The sequence below is a fragment of the Cinclus cinclus genome, chromosome 10, assembly GCF_963662255.1.
Source record: "Cinclus cinclus chromosome 10, bCinCin1.1, whole genome shotgun sequence".
Lineage (NCBI taxonomy): Eukaryota > Metazoa > Chordata > Aves > Passeriformes > Cinclidae > Cinclus > Cinclus cinclus.
The window spans coordinates 16,264,843-16,279,077 of NC_085055.1; the positions used below are offsets into that span (position 1 = coordinate 16,264,843).

The 14,235-nt window shown below is 39.2% G+C and overlaps 1 protein-coding gene across 1 annotated transcript in view; it reads left to right on the plus strand.

The window, feature by feature from the left end:
- COL4A4 (collagen type IV alpha 4 chain) overlaps positions 1 to 14,235 on the plus strand; it is a 55,727-nt gene that overhangs the window by 37,097 nt on the left and 4,395 nt on the right. The window contains exons 30-43 of the mRNA XM_062498817.1: positions 324 to 467; positions 842 to 949; positions 1,209 to 1,387; positions 2,459 to 2,522; positions 3,036 to 3,110; positions 3,244 to 3,351; positions 3,654 to 3,761; positions 7,598 to 7,669; positions 8,454 to 8,582; positions 10,395 to 10,502; positions 11,020 to 11,175; positions 11,635 to 11,733; positions 12,040 to 12,048; positions 12,567 to 12,698. Coding sequence (XP_062354801.1) covers positions 324 to 467; positions 842 to 949; positions 1,209 to 1,387; positions 2,459 to 2,522; positions 3,036 to 3,110; positions 3,244 to 3,351; positions 3,654 to 3,761; positions 7,598 to 7,669; positions 8,454 to 8,582; positions 10,395 to 10,502; positions 11,020 to 11,175; positions 11,635 to 11,733; positions 12,040 to 12,048; positions 12,567 to 12,698 — 1,491 coding nt within the window. The remainder of the gene's footprint in view (positions 1 to 323; positions 468 to 841; positions 950 to 1,208; positions 1,388 to 2,458; positions 2,523 to 3,035; positions 3,111 to 3,243; positions 3,352 to 3,653; positions 3,762 to 7,597; positions 7,670 to 8,453; positions 8,583 to 10,394; positions 10,503 to 11,019; positions 11,176 to 11,634; positions 11,734 to 12,039; positions 12,049 to 12,566; positions 12,699 to 14,235) is intronic.

Sequence of the window (14,235 nt, forward strand, 5' to 3'; positions counted from 1 at the left end):
GGCAGCGACAGGGAAGGAAGCCCCCATCATCCAGTAGCCACATGCAAGGTCTGGTGGTGTGTTAGGGAGGGCTGCTTTAGGAGTGAGGGTAGCTTAAATCTCCAGGGGCCAACTGCAGGTAGGAGGAGGCAGTTTGCTTCAGTGGAATCTGGGCTTCAAGTTTGACCTTGGCATGAAGCCAGGCTTCAACTATTGGCATTCTAGTTCTGCTGATTCCCTGAGTACTTCTGAACATCCTGCTTTTGCATTATACTATTCCTTAGAATATGACAGCAGCAGTATAAGCAGATTTAACATGTAAATAAAACATTTCATATTACCAGGAAGCAAAGGCATTCAAGGACCCCAGGGATTCCCAGGACTCCCAGGAATGCAAGGCTCAATGGGAGTATTTGGTGTAAAAGGTGAAGAAGGAAAAATGGGTCTACCTGGGCCTAGTGGAGAATGTGGAGATATGGGAATAAAAGGTTTGTAAAAATCCACTTCACTTTGTAGTTATATTGCTGCTATGTTTAGTTTTGTTACTACTGCATTAAAAATCTGTTTAAATTTTATAGGAAAGAGAATAATCATGTGCAATCACAGGCTGTTCAAAACGGCTGTCTTTCCTACTTTCACAATTTTTCCTAATTCTTCTGCTTTAACATCACCTGGGTTATGACTGAATTGACAAAAAAGCAAGGGAAGGATTGCAAATTATGTCAGCAGTGAGCCTGCTGGAAAAACTGAGAACCACGTCAGTATTTGAAGGCTTTCTCTATTAGGAAAGCCACCACTCAAAGTGGTTTTCAGGACATGTCACTCGTGAGGGTATATTTACATTCCATATGTTACTTCCAAGGTGAAATGGGGCCTCCAGGAGACAGCGGCTGCATTAACCTCCAGCTTGAGAAAGGACAAATGGGGGACCCAGGGTTTCCTGGGGAGCATGGGCTGAGAGGTGAAAGAGGTAAGCTCATCAAAGAAAGACCTGCATACACACACATTCCTCTGACATAAATCACTGGTGGTTTTCACAGTGTGGACTCAGGGCTGCAGTAACATCCAGCCACCGTACCATGTTTACAGATTCCTAAACTGGCTACATAGTTTCTTTGGATTATCACTAAGGCACTACACCAAGAGTAGAAGCATTGCCATATTGAAAAACAGTGTCAAAAACTGGCTTGACTTGATTGGTCATTATCTTGTTCTGCAATCAACTTCAGGTGAAAAAGGCAATACTGGTTTCAGAGGCACACGAGGATTTCCAGGGAAGAATGGTGTTCCAGGACTGCCAGGTGACCAAGGTGACATTGGAGTGATGGGGTTTCCAGGATCACGGGGTTTGCCTGGACCAAAGGGTCTGCAAGGAATTACAGGTTTTCAAGGAGAACCAGGTGACCAGGTAAACAGAGTGGTAGTGAAGTGTCCTGGACTTTGCACTTATCTCCTGCCTCTAAGAAACACGATGAAGGGTGCTTGTATTGTACTCACCCATTAGACCTTCCCTCTGAAGAGACAGCCAGTGTAGTAGGAACTGTATATTCCCTCATGAAACACCTCTGTGCCTTGATTGCATTTTAGCAGGAACTGTGCTGGCACTTAGGAAAGGACCTCTCTTAGGTGCCTGTTCTGGTGTAGTGTTTTGCCATGTTGAAGTCCAGGCTCACTACACTAAATAGGGGGGAAAGAACCAGATGCACAATCAAGTCTTTAATATTATTCTCAAGAACAGATTGACAAACCACTTAACACAGAGATCATAACATAGCAGCAGCACAATTATGCAGTTACTATGCAGCTGCTTCATCATATCCTGCTGTGTGAAGTGACCAAGGCAGCAGACAAGACAAAGCAAGTCTTCTTTGCCCCAAGCAAAGCCCAGGCAAGCAGTGTTGCTCAAGAACGAATACACAAAAACCACACAAACATTCCATGCAAGGTATAATTCCTCAACTCTTGCATGCTGGGGAGGTAGACAGTGAAATTACATGAAGGAAAAAGCACAGTTATTTTCTTGGTAAAGGGAAAAACTTTTGCTTGGTTTGTTTAATTAAATTTCTTTTCTGATTAAACATCAGTATCCAAAAGGAAAAATAGGGGAGTCTACATTTTTATTGTGACATCACAATATTTCTGGAAAATGTCTATAGTAAACTTTGGGTAATATACAACAATATTGGATATATATTTTATGGTACCTTTTAAAGCAAATTATTCAAGCCATCTGTGGGGAAATTAAGCTGTTTGAGCCAAGAATGAGAAGAAGCTATAAAAGCACAAATTCAAAATAATTAGCAAGTCTTAACCTACTTGTTTCTTGTTAGTGGCCAGTGTTAGATGTAACAAAGATTATATTTTTTTTTGTTGTGCTTAAGATACAGTTTTGCTACAAGAACCAAATTCTCCTGCTACATCATTCCTGCTACACATATCCTATGTCAAACATTTTTATTTTGTTTTTACAAAACATTAGGGTGATGTTGGCTTTCCAGGAAACCCTGGATATCCAGGACTGACTGGCCCCAAAGGATGTAAAGGTAATTAGTTTATAATAGACATACTCTGCAAAGAGCAGTATTGTTAGGATATATGTGGGATAGATGGTGAAGACTCACTAGAAAATTATTTTAATTTCTGTCCTGTTTTCCCATAAAACATGAATGTAATTATGAACAGGTCTCACTTATCTGAAGGCAAAAGTTGCATATCAGTATATTCTTTAACAGCTTATTCCTTTAAAAGTAGGTATTGCTAATTTAGAATATAAATTCCTGTCAAATTCCGTAGAACTTAAAAGTTCCATCAAAACCATTAACAAATCCATTCTTATGGATATAGAAATTTTGTCAAATCAAATAAGAGAAAATGGAATCAAAGTAAACTGTCATCATTTTCATGTGCCAAAGCAATTTTCATTTTGTGTTCTCTTAGTCCCTTCTATAGCTGTTTATATCTATTAATGACTTTTCTGATCTTAAAAAAGTGTCCAGCTTTGCTTTTGTGGATGGAAAGGATGCTTGTATAAAATGGAAGTCATTGTACCTCAACAGGCAAGAGAGGTGACCCAGCTCCTGTGCTTGGTCCACACGGTCGGAAAGGGCCTCCAGGAGATCCAGGATTGCCAGGTACCTCTGTCTCATTGAAGACAAAACTGGACTTAAAAAATTATTTTCTCTACGTTTTGTTAGCAGAGGGAGCTCTGCTCCCTGTGCATTTTCTGCCATTCTGTAGCAATTGCTTTTTTTTTTTTTTTTTAAGGACTTAGTGGATTTCCAGGGGAGAAGGGTTTACCGGGTATCCAAGGACAGCCTGGAAGACCAGGATCCAAGGGTGACCCTGGATATCCAGGGCTACCTGGATTGCCAGGTAATGCTAAAGTTTGAAAAATAGTGCCATGGAATAGCTCAAAAGAGATATGAAACAGGAGAAGGCAGTTGAGGCATCTCTGTGAGGAGGCTGCAGAAATCAGAGATCATATGAAGGGGGCATTGAAAGTTATTTCTGTACCTGTAGTAGCAATTGTCTGCTCATTCTCAGAGAGCAAGACCCTTCCTACATCCCTAAACACTTTCAGTTACTGCTGTTAACACAGTGTGCTGCATAGCATGGCAAAAAAAATCAACAGTTTAATAGAATTGCATATTCACAGGGGTTTCTTTCACTCTCAGGAGCTACAGGTCCTCAAGGATTGCCAGGAGAACGTGGAGAAAATGGTAAACCTGGAATTTTGGGACCTCCAGGATTGCAAGGGTTACCTGGACCCCAAGGCAGAAAAGGTAAACAGAATATACAGTGCCATTCTAGTGGTAATGTGACAGTACCAGACATAAATATTCTTTCAGTAGTGAAAATGGGAAAGGCCTGTGACTGTGATTTGGACTCTGTGGTCTCTTAAACTGCCAGAAGACTTATCCAGTTACTTTGAGAAGTAACATAAATGCTACTTTGGAAAGTTGGTCTACAATCTAAATTGAGTAAGGAGGAAAGTAGAAACAGGGTCTGGCTTACCTGATGTAACCAATAGCAGAACTTTAGGAAAGAAAAAGGAGTTTGCAGTCATTCAGTTGTTTCATTTCAGTTATGCTGTGTTCTACATTTTCACCATGGAGTGCCACTGTTACTCTATAAAGGCAACAGGCTGCTATGACAACTTTGTTTTCCAAGTTTGTTTTAACAAATTGTGATAACTTGAGTTGTGTTTTATTGTTGGTTTTCTTGCTGCTTGTCTGATTTTGGAGTATTTTGCAGAGAACTGTTTCCTCCAAATCCTAATTTACATTTCTTGCAATGATTGTTGTGTTTAGATTGAGTGTCAATTCATCTATACAATTGTTTTTGTTGGAGAACATTACTAACTTTCACTGTGCTTATAACTGAAATTGTACATTATTAATATTCCATAAAGAAATTATCAACTCAGTATCCTGTGTCTGTCATAGCCAGTTCCCAAACAGGAAGAAGAAGATGATTAGTGACCAATGTACAGAAACCACAGTAAAGTAACACTTGGGGCTATAAAAAATGGTTAGAGAGGACAGTAGTTCCACTTTTTCAAATTCAGCTTAAGGACAAATTGAGAAGGTTTCTTACAAATTACTGAAAATCTAAATGAAAAATGGAAACAATTTATGATTGCTTGCAGTAAATAAGCAGTGCTGATTTAAACTGTCATGACAGATTCCCTGCTGGTACATAATGTGCAAGAGAACATTTCAGTGTTGCAAACAATATTTCCTGCAACAAAGGCAGAGATCTGCAGTGGCAGGGATGTCTGAAAGGGGTCAAAAAAGAAAAAAAGCATTCTTCTGCTAAAAATTTCTTCATAATTAATGTACAATTTCCTTCTTGCCACAAGACTTCTTTACTATACTGTGCAGAAGTTATCCCAAGTCCTGCACAGGAACATAACATTTAACACACGTCCTGCAGAGGGGAAAGCTCAGTCAAAATGGCAATTCTTAGAGACTGAGTTGCCTGCTGAACTGAGGATTTTATATATTGCCAGCATAGCTGAAAAGAAGGTTAATACCTTTGAAACTATACCCAGTAATGAAAACTGACTGGTATTTGTATTCCAATTCAACTGGATATATAGATCTTGGTGCTGTTTTCAAAAAGTGCTGGTTCAAGCATCAGAAATGAAATTGATAATTTATAGCTAAGTACATGGCCTTGTTAGTCTCATTTGTTCTCAGTTATATTAAAGGTCTTGTGCCTGAAGTTTTAGATTTTAAAGAAGTTCTAGATTTGAAAAAAAAAAAAGTTAAAAATTATCTATCAGAGCATAATCCCATTTTCTTTATTACAGTAGTTTTACTAGTTAAAGGCTTAGCCTGGCAAACCTTACTCGTGTGAGTAATCCTTGATGGAGCAAGTAATAGTCAGACCATCACCAGGACTTGTGTGAGTAGGAGCTGAATTGGGCTGTACAACACAGAAAGAGTGGTTCATGCTCAGGTCAGCCAATTCAGCTGTACCTAGAAATTTGGGACCATAGCAATCCAAAAATCTAGAATTACAAGTGCTGATGTTATAATGGATTGTTGGCAAATGTGTCAGAAATTCCCTGGAAAGCAAGTAAAACCAAGCCATCAATCTTGCCTGAATGAGCCAAAGATCAAAAAAGTTTTAAATGGTGACCTGGGGGCCAAAATTAGTTAGGAGTTCTTAATAATTTTAAAATGCCACTGTTAAATTCCCCAAAAGCAACTCTTATAAAATTTTAGAATGGGAACATGTCCAAACCACAAGAAGAATACAGAAAGCAGGAATGAAAGTTAGAATGTAATGAAAATTTAAAGAACAGTTAATTAAGGTCATAGAAGATATTACAAGTTGGATTACTAGTGTCCCATATTATCAAGTGGATTACACAGAGAGTATATTATCAATGTTTTGCAGGTTTTCAAACAGTTTTCTAGATTTAAAATTTTTCCAGACTGGTGTTTGCTACACACTGGATTTTTTTTTTCAATTCATCTTTTGTTAAATTTTAACTAAAATAATTCAACAGTTTCTGAGAACAAAGCTATATGATTATAGTTTTTGGTGTGCCTGCTAGAAAACTTTAGGGCTTTTTTTTATTTTTTCATTATCAGATGACTCATCTTTTAATGCTTAAATTAAACACTAGGGACACTTAAATTTGACAGGTGATGCAGTTGATGAAGGGTATTTGTGTTGCTGTTCCTACAGCAGTTTGTCCTTGCCAAATTTGACCAGTTTATAAACTTTAAAAAAATATATCCATTCATATGTGCTTAAGTAGAGCAATGAATTCTCCCAAGATGCCTGCAGTGGATCCATGGCAGGTTGGTGAGATGCTGGACATGCTGGGATTGAGCACAGGCACCCAAGAGAGAACCTACATTTTCTGTGCCAGGAAGGGGCCAGAGGAAAGGAGACAGACACACAGATAATTCAGACTTGTGGGGAAAACCCACTGCAAGTGGACTGGGAATCCTGCAGGGCAGGGACGGGAACTGGTGGGGAAGGAAAGGACGCAGAGACGAGCAGCAGAAGTGGAACAGAGACAGGAACAAGCACTGACAGTATCATTCAGCTCCTTGATGAGTGGTGTTCCTCTCTGGAGCAAGAGGCATCCCAAGTCTGTTCCTGTCTCTGAAACCTCTTTGAAACCTTTCACAAATGACCCATCCGTTTTGCCAGACTTGTTGCTATCACAGGGGACAGACTGCTGTCTGCATTGAGGAAGTGTTTGTTCTCACATTTGATAGTTTATCTATACAACCTAGGAACTAAAAAGCACTGATGACATGGAGATATTTTTATCCTCAACTGCCAACAACAAACACAGCCTTAGATTAGCTCAACTTTTTAAAAAATGGATTTAAAAGTGTTATTTATTCTTTTATTTATTGTGTTTTAGAAATTTTCAAAAAAGCACAAATTATAAAGCAAAAGTTGTATCTATCACAAACACTTAGCCAGTGCTAGTGAACATCACTAATGACAGAGCTGCTCTATATACTACCATGTGTCACCAGAGGTTTCAGTTATAGATTTCTCTTCAGAGCTTTTGTAACAGAGTGATGCAAAAAAGCATCATTTTCTGCATGAAATCTGAAGGATCAGAGAAAATAAGTCAGGTGGAAAATTAGCCTCTTTTTGGTGCAGTTGGGTTAAATTGGACTTCTGTTTTAAGCAGAAGCTGTAAAGAAGTTCCAGCTTTACAGCTATCCTAGGCAGTTTCTGCATCCCCATCAGTGGCCGTGAAGTGGTAGCACAGGGAACTTTGGAGTAGCAACCACATGTAGCAGTAGCAGTCCAACCACAGACACGAGGTTCTCTATAGATTAGCCCATAATCTGCTAGCTGCAGGATGGAAGTACCTAAAGGATTAAAAGTTGTACTTTCTGATTGCTTTGATGTGAAATTGTATTTTGATTGCTGTTTTTAAACTTTTCACTCTTGCCTTTCCAAAAAGACTGCACTGCAATGTGATCTCATCTGCAGTTGCCAGTAATCAAATTCAGCAAATATCCTATTTTGATCCAGTATACGTTGTCAGATTTAAAAAAAGGCTTGATTTTTAGTTGTAACTGTAGAGGATTGTTGTGGTACCCAGTCATACCTGTGTAACACCTCTCAGGTCTTCCTGGACTGCCTGGACTGGATGGCTTGGATGGACTAAAAGGTCAGAAGGGTTCTGCAGGAGCTCCAGGTAAAGATGAGAAATAACTGGAACAGAAAATATTCTCCTACATGACTGAATGTGCAAGGAAAGGTGCATGTAATTTTGATGTTTGCCTTGCCCAGAAGATATTATTCAGGCTCAGACTAAATTTTTAAACAGAATCTAAAGTATGCTTAATGGCACACCTGCAGTTATTTGTGGGGAAAACTTTCAAACTTCCATTGCTCACATAGTTTTGTTGGAACGCTTCAAGGCTGTTTATAAAATTAAAAAGTTCAGTGCAGATGATTCAAAGGAGAGCCAAGTCTCTTTTTTTTTTAATATATAAAAGATAAAACTAACAAATTGAAAGGAGACTTGTGAAATCCCAGCTCCATTTAAAGTCCATGGGAGCTGTGCCTCAAACTTAAGTAGATTTTACTCATGCTTTTGTATTTGCAACTTTAAAAAGGTACTTTCGAAGCACTATTAAAAAACAATGCTTATAATCTATCTAAAGATTATAAATATATGGTGATAGAAAATTAAATGTAGAGCCATTCAATCAGTTTACATTTCAAGTTACAGACAATAATGACACCATATAAAATCACCCCTGAAGAAGAGCATTCAAGCAAAAAGATTACTTTATTTGAAAGTGATGAATTAGGGCCAGATTCAACAAAACTCTATCCAGCTTCCAAGAGAGAACCAGAAAAACAGCACTAGGCAACCCTTGCAAGGAGGAACATCTGCAACTGGTATTTCTGTTCTGCACATCTGTATTTGTACTTGCTGTAAGTTTTATGTACATAATTGTTTTCTTATAAAGGTCAGAGTGAGACAGGGCCCCCAGGATACTCAGGAGAAACTGGACCAAAAGGAGACAGAGGTGAACCTGGATGGCCTGGTATTTCTATTCCAGGCCCCCCTGGAGAAAGGGGATTCCCAGGTTTTCCAGGTAAGAAAAGGCTTTCTCCAAAGTGCTGCTCTGCAGAGTTGAAATTAAGCTCATACTAAATTTCTTTTTCTAAAGGTTCTTACTCTGATTAATATGAACATTGCTCAGAAGATTCTTTCCCTAAAAACACTTCTGTTTTAACATGCTGATGTTTCCCGAGCAGAGATACAGAGACTCCAGAATTTCTGGTTTATGTTATAGGAAAGAATGAAAATAGAAAATTATGGACTTGAATAGACTCAGGGAACTGCTAGGTAGGGTTGCCAATTGGGAAGAAATTCCTGAAGAAGAAGAGTGCAGAAGATCTGGCAGTCCCAGAACTATAGTAAATCTATCAGTTGTTCTGATTTAAGTGCAAGATAGAACTGCTTCACAAGATTGCAGTGGTTATTTTAGAGCTTGATTTAGGAACTGCATAGAAATGGGAAAAAGCAAGTGTTTGAGGAAGGGCCACTGAGAAAGTGAAGAGTCTGGAGCATCTGTCCTATGAGGAGAGGCTGAGAGAGGGGGAATTGCTTTGGCTCCAGAAGAGAAGGCTCAGGGGGAGTTTATTAATGTGTGTAAGTACCTGATGGGAAGGACCTGGAGACAGCTCCTTCATAGTGATATCCAGTGACAGGACAAGAGGGAATGGGCACAAATTGACATACACTACATTCTACTTAAATACAAGGAAAAGTTCTGTTTTCCCTGTGAAGGGAACTGAATATGGGAACAGGTTGCTGGAGAAGTTACGAAGTGTCTGTCATTGGAGATATTCGAACCCCAGGTGGACAGAGCCTGAGGCAACCTGCTCTAGTGGATCCTGCTTTGAGGGCAGGGTAAGTCTAGAATGTCTCCAGAGGCCCACTCAAATCTCAGCAATTCTGTGATTAGAAATGACATTAGCTTTATGCTGGCAGACCTTGCCACAGTCACGTAACACATGGAATAAAAATAGCAGGAGGTGAAAACTGGTGAGGTGAATTATTCTAAGATGAAGACACTCATTTTTCTTAGTTTGATTATTAGTTTGTGAACTGGGGGAGTCAACAGAATGGTGCTGCTGAGGAAAAGGGAGGTTTAATTCTGAGATGTATTAATACTGTTTGACATAGGATAGGCAGAGTCTCTGATGGTTGTAGCCAGTTTTGACAAATAAGAGAAAACTCACCAGAAATTAAATGGAAAGAGGGGGTCAAAAGCAAGACTGAAGAAACTAGATTTGGTTTTTTGCAGAAAAGAGAAGGCAACAGAATGCAACCCACATGTTAACAAGCTGCAACATTTCAAAAGTTTTGTAGAGAGGATGGTAACCTGCAACTCTGCCTATCACAAGTAAGGGCATAAATATTTTATTGTGTAAAAATCCAGATTAAAGATTAGGAAAAAAATGCATTTAAGGCTAGTAAATTAATTTTGTTCACTGAGGTTTTTAGGAATCCCTTTTGCTAGGAACAATCTGTGAATACTTCTCCTGCCCCAGGCAGAATCATTTCATAGTCCCCACTCACCTTATATTGTTACCATTTCTGCCCTTGCTGGAATTCAGGAAAACGTGGGTATTTGTGGCAATGTGCCACATTGAGATAATGTATTCTTCAGGTTACATAGATTTTATGGGAAGAATTAAAACTGAAAAATCTAATGGATATTTTCACTTTGACAAGATGGCCTCATTTGCCTGGGGACTGGTATGTTTGGTATACAAGGGGGAGCATACATTACCTCCATGACTTCTCATGTCAGCATTCTTTTACTTAGTAACTTCTGTCTGTAATCTAAAAAAAAATAAACCACCTCAGATTTTTTTTTTAAATTGTGATCCCTTAGGTAGAAGAGGACCTGTTGGACCCACTGGACCTATGGGAAGATCTCCTGATAGTGCTTCCCCTGGTCCTCCAGGTGATCAAGGATTACCTGGCTTAGATGGAATCAGAGGTATTAAAACTAAACATACCAACTTCTTTCATGTAGAAAACCCCTGAGACTGTTAGGAATAACAGGGTTACTGTCTGTGAAACAATGTATAGAAGTGCATAGGGAATAACAGGGAATAAAGAAACCCATTGCTATCTCAGTGAATACACAGAGCAGTGAACGCTGGGTAGGTAAGCAGAGCAAGAACAAAATGCAGATCTCCAGATTAAGCAACACAAAAATAAATCTGTATGATATAAATATAGAGAAACAGTGTTTCAATGAATGTACCAGTAACTTGCTGCCTCTTCTGCTTGCACGGAAGTTAAATAACCTTGGGGACTATTCCTGACATTGTCTTCCTTGGACAAAGTCCAATGCTAGTATTTCCAAAATCATGCAAGGGCTGTCCTACATCCTAGAGAAAATAAACCCACATACTAGAGTAACATTTTAAAAAAACTCCACCAGCAGAACATGGCTATTTTTAGATGTTTGTACTTCGTGCATACATTGAGAATAAAGTTCTTTTCCATAGGTGATCCTGGGAATCCTGGTCCTCCTGGAGAGACTATCTTTGTGCAAGGAGATCCAGGTGATACCGGCATGCAAGGGGCACCAGGTAATCCTGGACCACGAGGCCAACAAGGAGCCAGAGGCCCTCCAGGGAGCCAAGGAAGAGAAGGCCCAAAGGGTATGGTCAGAGATGTTTTTAACTTCTGTGTGCACTTATGCCCAGCCCCTGTGACTGAGCCTTGTGTCCAGTAAAACATTTGAGTTTGCCAAGCAAACCATGACCTCTCTTCAGGGGTCTTGAGGAACTATGAAAAATGTAGATATGTTTGAACTAACAGTCTTACATCTGCCCCATATCAATAGCTTGGGGTTTTCAACAGATTCTTTAGTTTGAAAACAGAAATCTGCTTCTTTCACACACTGCAGAGAAATCCCATTTACACCAATCACTTCCAATCTCTACAAAGAGAAGAGTTGTAAATTTTAAGTCAGATCTAGACCAGGGAAAGCAGAATAAATGTGTATTTCTTTCTGTGGCACAAAAGAGTTGAAGATTCTGAAGCATTTTTTGTTACTCAAGCATCCATTTTATGTTACTCAAGTATTTTATTTATCTTTTTTGGGGTTTTATTTCCAGGTCCTATGGGGGCCCATGGCCCACAGGGTCCACCTGGTGCTTTAGGACAACCAGGAGACCAAGGTTTTCCAGGAAGACCTGGTCCCAGAGGACCCACAGGTATTTATGAACCTGTTGCTCATTGTCATTCAACTGTAACTGTGATCCTTCTATTCATATATAATCATACTAATGTTAATTTGCATGCAAATAATTGAAATAATCTCAGAAAAAAGACCCCTGCAGTTGCCAACTTAAATGATTTCTCATTTGATTAAAAATTTCTGAACTATTTGTTTCTAATGTCACCTCATGTAAGTGATTTCAGTTCTCATTCCATTCTTTACTCTAATTTACATGTCTGAAACTTGCTTCCACCTGCACCTCAATGGCCACAATCTGCTTTCCATTTTTCAAACCCTTCAGGTTTTATAGGTAATTTCATGACTTTTGATTATTGTTCTTTTCATGGGAACTCCCTTACGTATAGAAACGTTCAGCTGCTAGCAGGACATAGTTCTAATACATATTTCACATAAACAGCACCAGTATCATGAGAATGCTCTGTGAGAGCTCTCATGAAAGGATGTCAATTAGACTTGTGAAACATTTGTTTCTGGTTCTTGTTCTTTTTTTTTTCCACACAAGATGCTTTCTAACCAAAATTACAGCAAAAACTTGAATCCTAACACTGGATTACTACAAACATTGAACTCTCCATCTGACTAAATGCTGATCCAAAATGCAAACAGGCAAAAGCTTCCAGTAACCTTCAATATATAAAATGTGACTATTATTTTTATTATGCATTATAATTACTTCAAATGGCTGATTCAGGCTAGTTTTTTTGGCCTGCCTATTGATGGTTTTGCAGAAACAAAATATGCAAAACACATTTTTGCATGGGAGCTATCAGCCAGTCTTGCAATTCACTTTCCCATTACACATTCCAGGTGACCCTGGTGAACCAGGAAAAGTAGATGATTCATGCCCTACAATCCCAGGGCCTCCTGGGGAAGCAGGGCAAAGAGGACAGGATGGCTCTGCAGGATTACCAGGGCCAATAGGCCACCCTGGACCCCAAGGTAAGCTCATGTTCTGAAAGCTTGGATGTTCTTCTCAGCCATTTAGACAACAAGTTCAAAAGGGTCAGAGTTGCTTCTCTGTGTTTTACCCTCTCTTTTCTCCTTAAACACTTACTAACAGTCTCCAGAAACACATAGTGGGCTGCTTAATGCTGAGGATGATGGATAAATGTAGCTGAACCAGACTGTTTGAGCCTTCCTGCACTACATTCCCATTTCCTAGGCCAGGCAGGGCAAAAGCATAATGCACTGTTCAAGAAAAAAAGTTCAAGTGGCATTTTTCCTTTTCCCCACCAAATTATAAAGCCATTCCTGTGGTTTAGACCTATTTGGAGGATGTTTAAAATATGCATGCTTTAAAATCTAGCAATAATGAATCCCAAAGCCCTAAAAGGACTGAAGTCAGAGAAGTGGCTACAACAGAGGTCTTTATCTGCTAGAACATGAAAAAATTACCACCAAAGAAAACTGACCAAGAGATCTTAAGAGGAAGTGATGAAAGACTGAAATGTTCTTCTGACAGGTGAAAAGAAAACAAGGGTGATCCTGGTACTGGTGACCCCAAAAGAGAGGCCACCTTCACAGAAACACAGCATAGGCTGTATTGCAGTGTCTTCAGTTTAGATGGTGAAATCCCTTGTGTGGTTTTCGGTATTTCCTACTTGGGAAAACAAAGTTTGCTATGTTGGCTGCTCTGGATAGCCAGTGTGTCCAGAGGAAAAAAAACTCCACGATTGTCTCCCTGGAGATTGCCTGCAGCAGTTTCATGAAAGGAAACAATGCAGTTTTCATTTAACTCTCTACTATCTTAGTTGATTTGCCAGCTAAAGGGTTTTCTGGGGTTACACAGCTGTGTTTCCATTGTATACATCATTAAGGTTTCTGTAAAACTAGGTGATTCTGTGATATACATACACATATTTGCATTGGTTTTATGTAAGTAATAAAGAAATAGTAATGCTTTTTCCTTCATTAAGATAGGAGAATCCAATTTTTTCCTGTCGTGGAAGGCAGACTGGAAGTTTTACTGGTGAAAGCAAGGGGTTTTAATAAAACCCCTCAATGTGCTTAAGCTTTGGCAGAATAACTCTGCAACCAACATAGGAAAGCTGTTAATTTTTTTGACTGGTTCAGACTTTCTTAGTAAAAGCTAACAAGGGGAACTTTGAATGTTGTGAGACAACCTTGAATTACTCAGTCTGCAGGTTAAATAGCAAAGTCTGCAAGGAATGAAACACCATTACTGAGAAACACCCTCACCTGAAAACTGTTTTTTATCAAAAGATGAAAACGACTTCTAAGTGCAAGAATGCCTGATAAGTGTTACTTTGTTCAATTCCACTTATGTGTTAAGTAGCCAGTGCACATGCCCATCATTATTTGCACCCTACATGAAATGTATCTTTTACTGTCACGGCCACACCTTCCCTGCTAATGTATAAAATGAGTGGACACTGTGAGAAATACAAAAAGGTGGGGCCATCAGGAGCCTAAAAATGTCCAGTTCTGCAGTCCCTCCCTGTTGTGTAAGTACTCC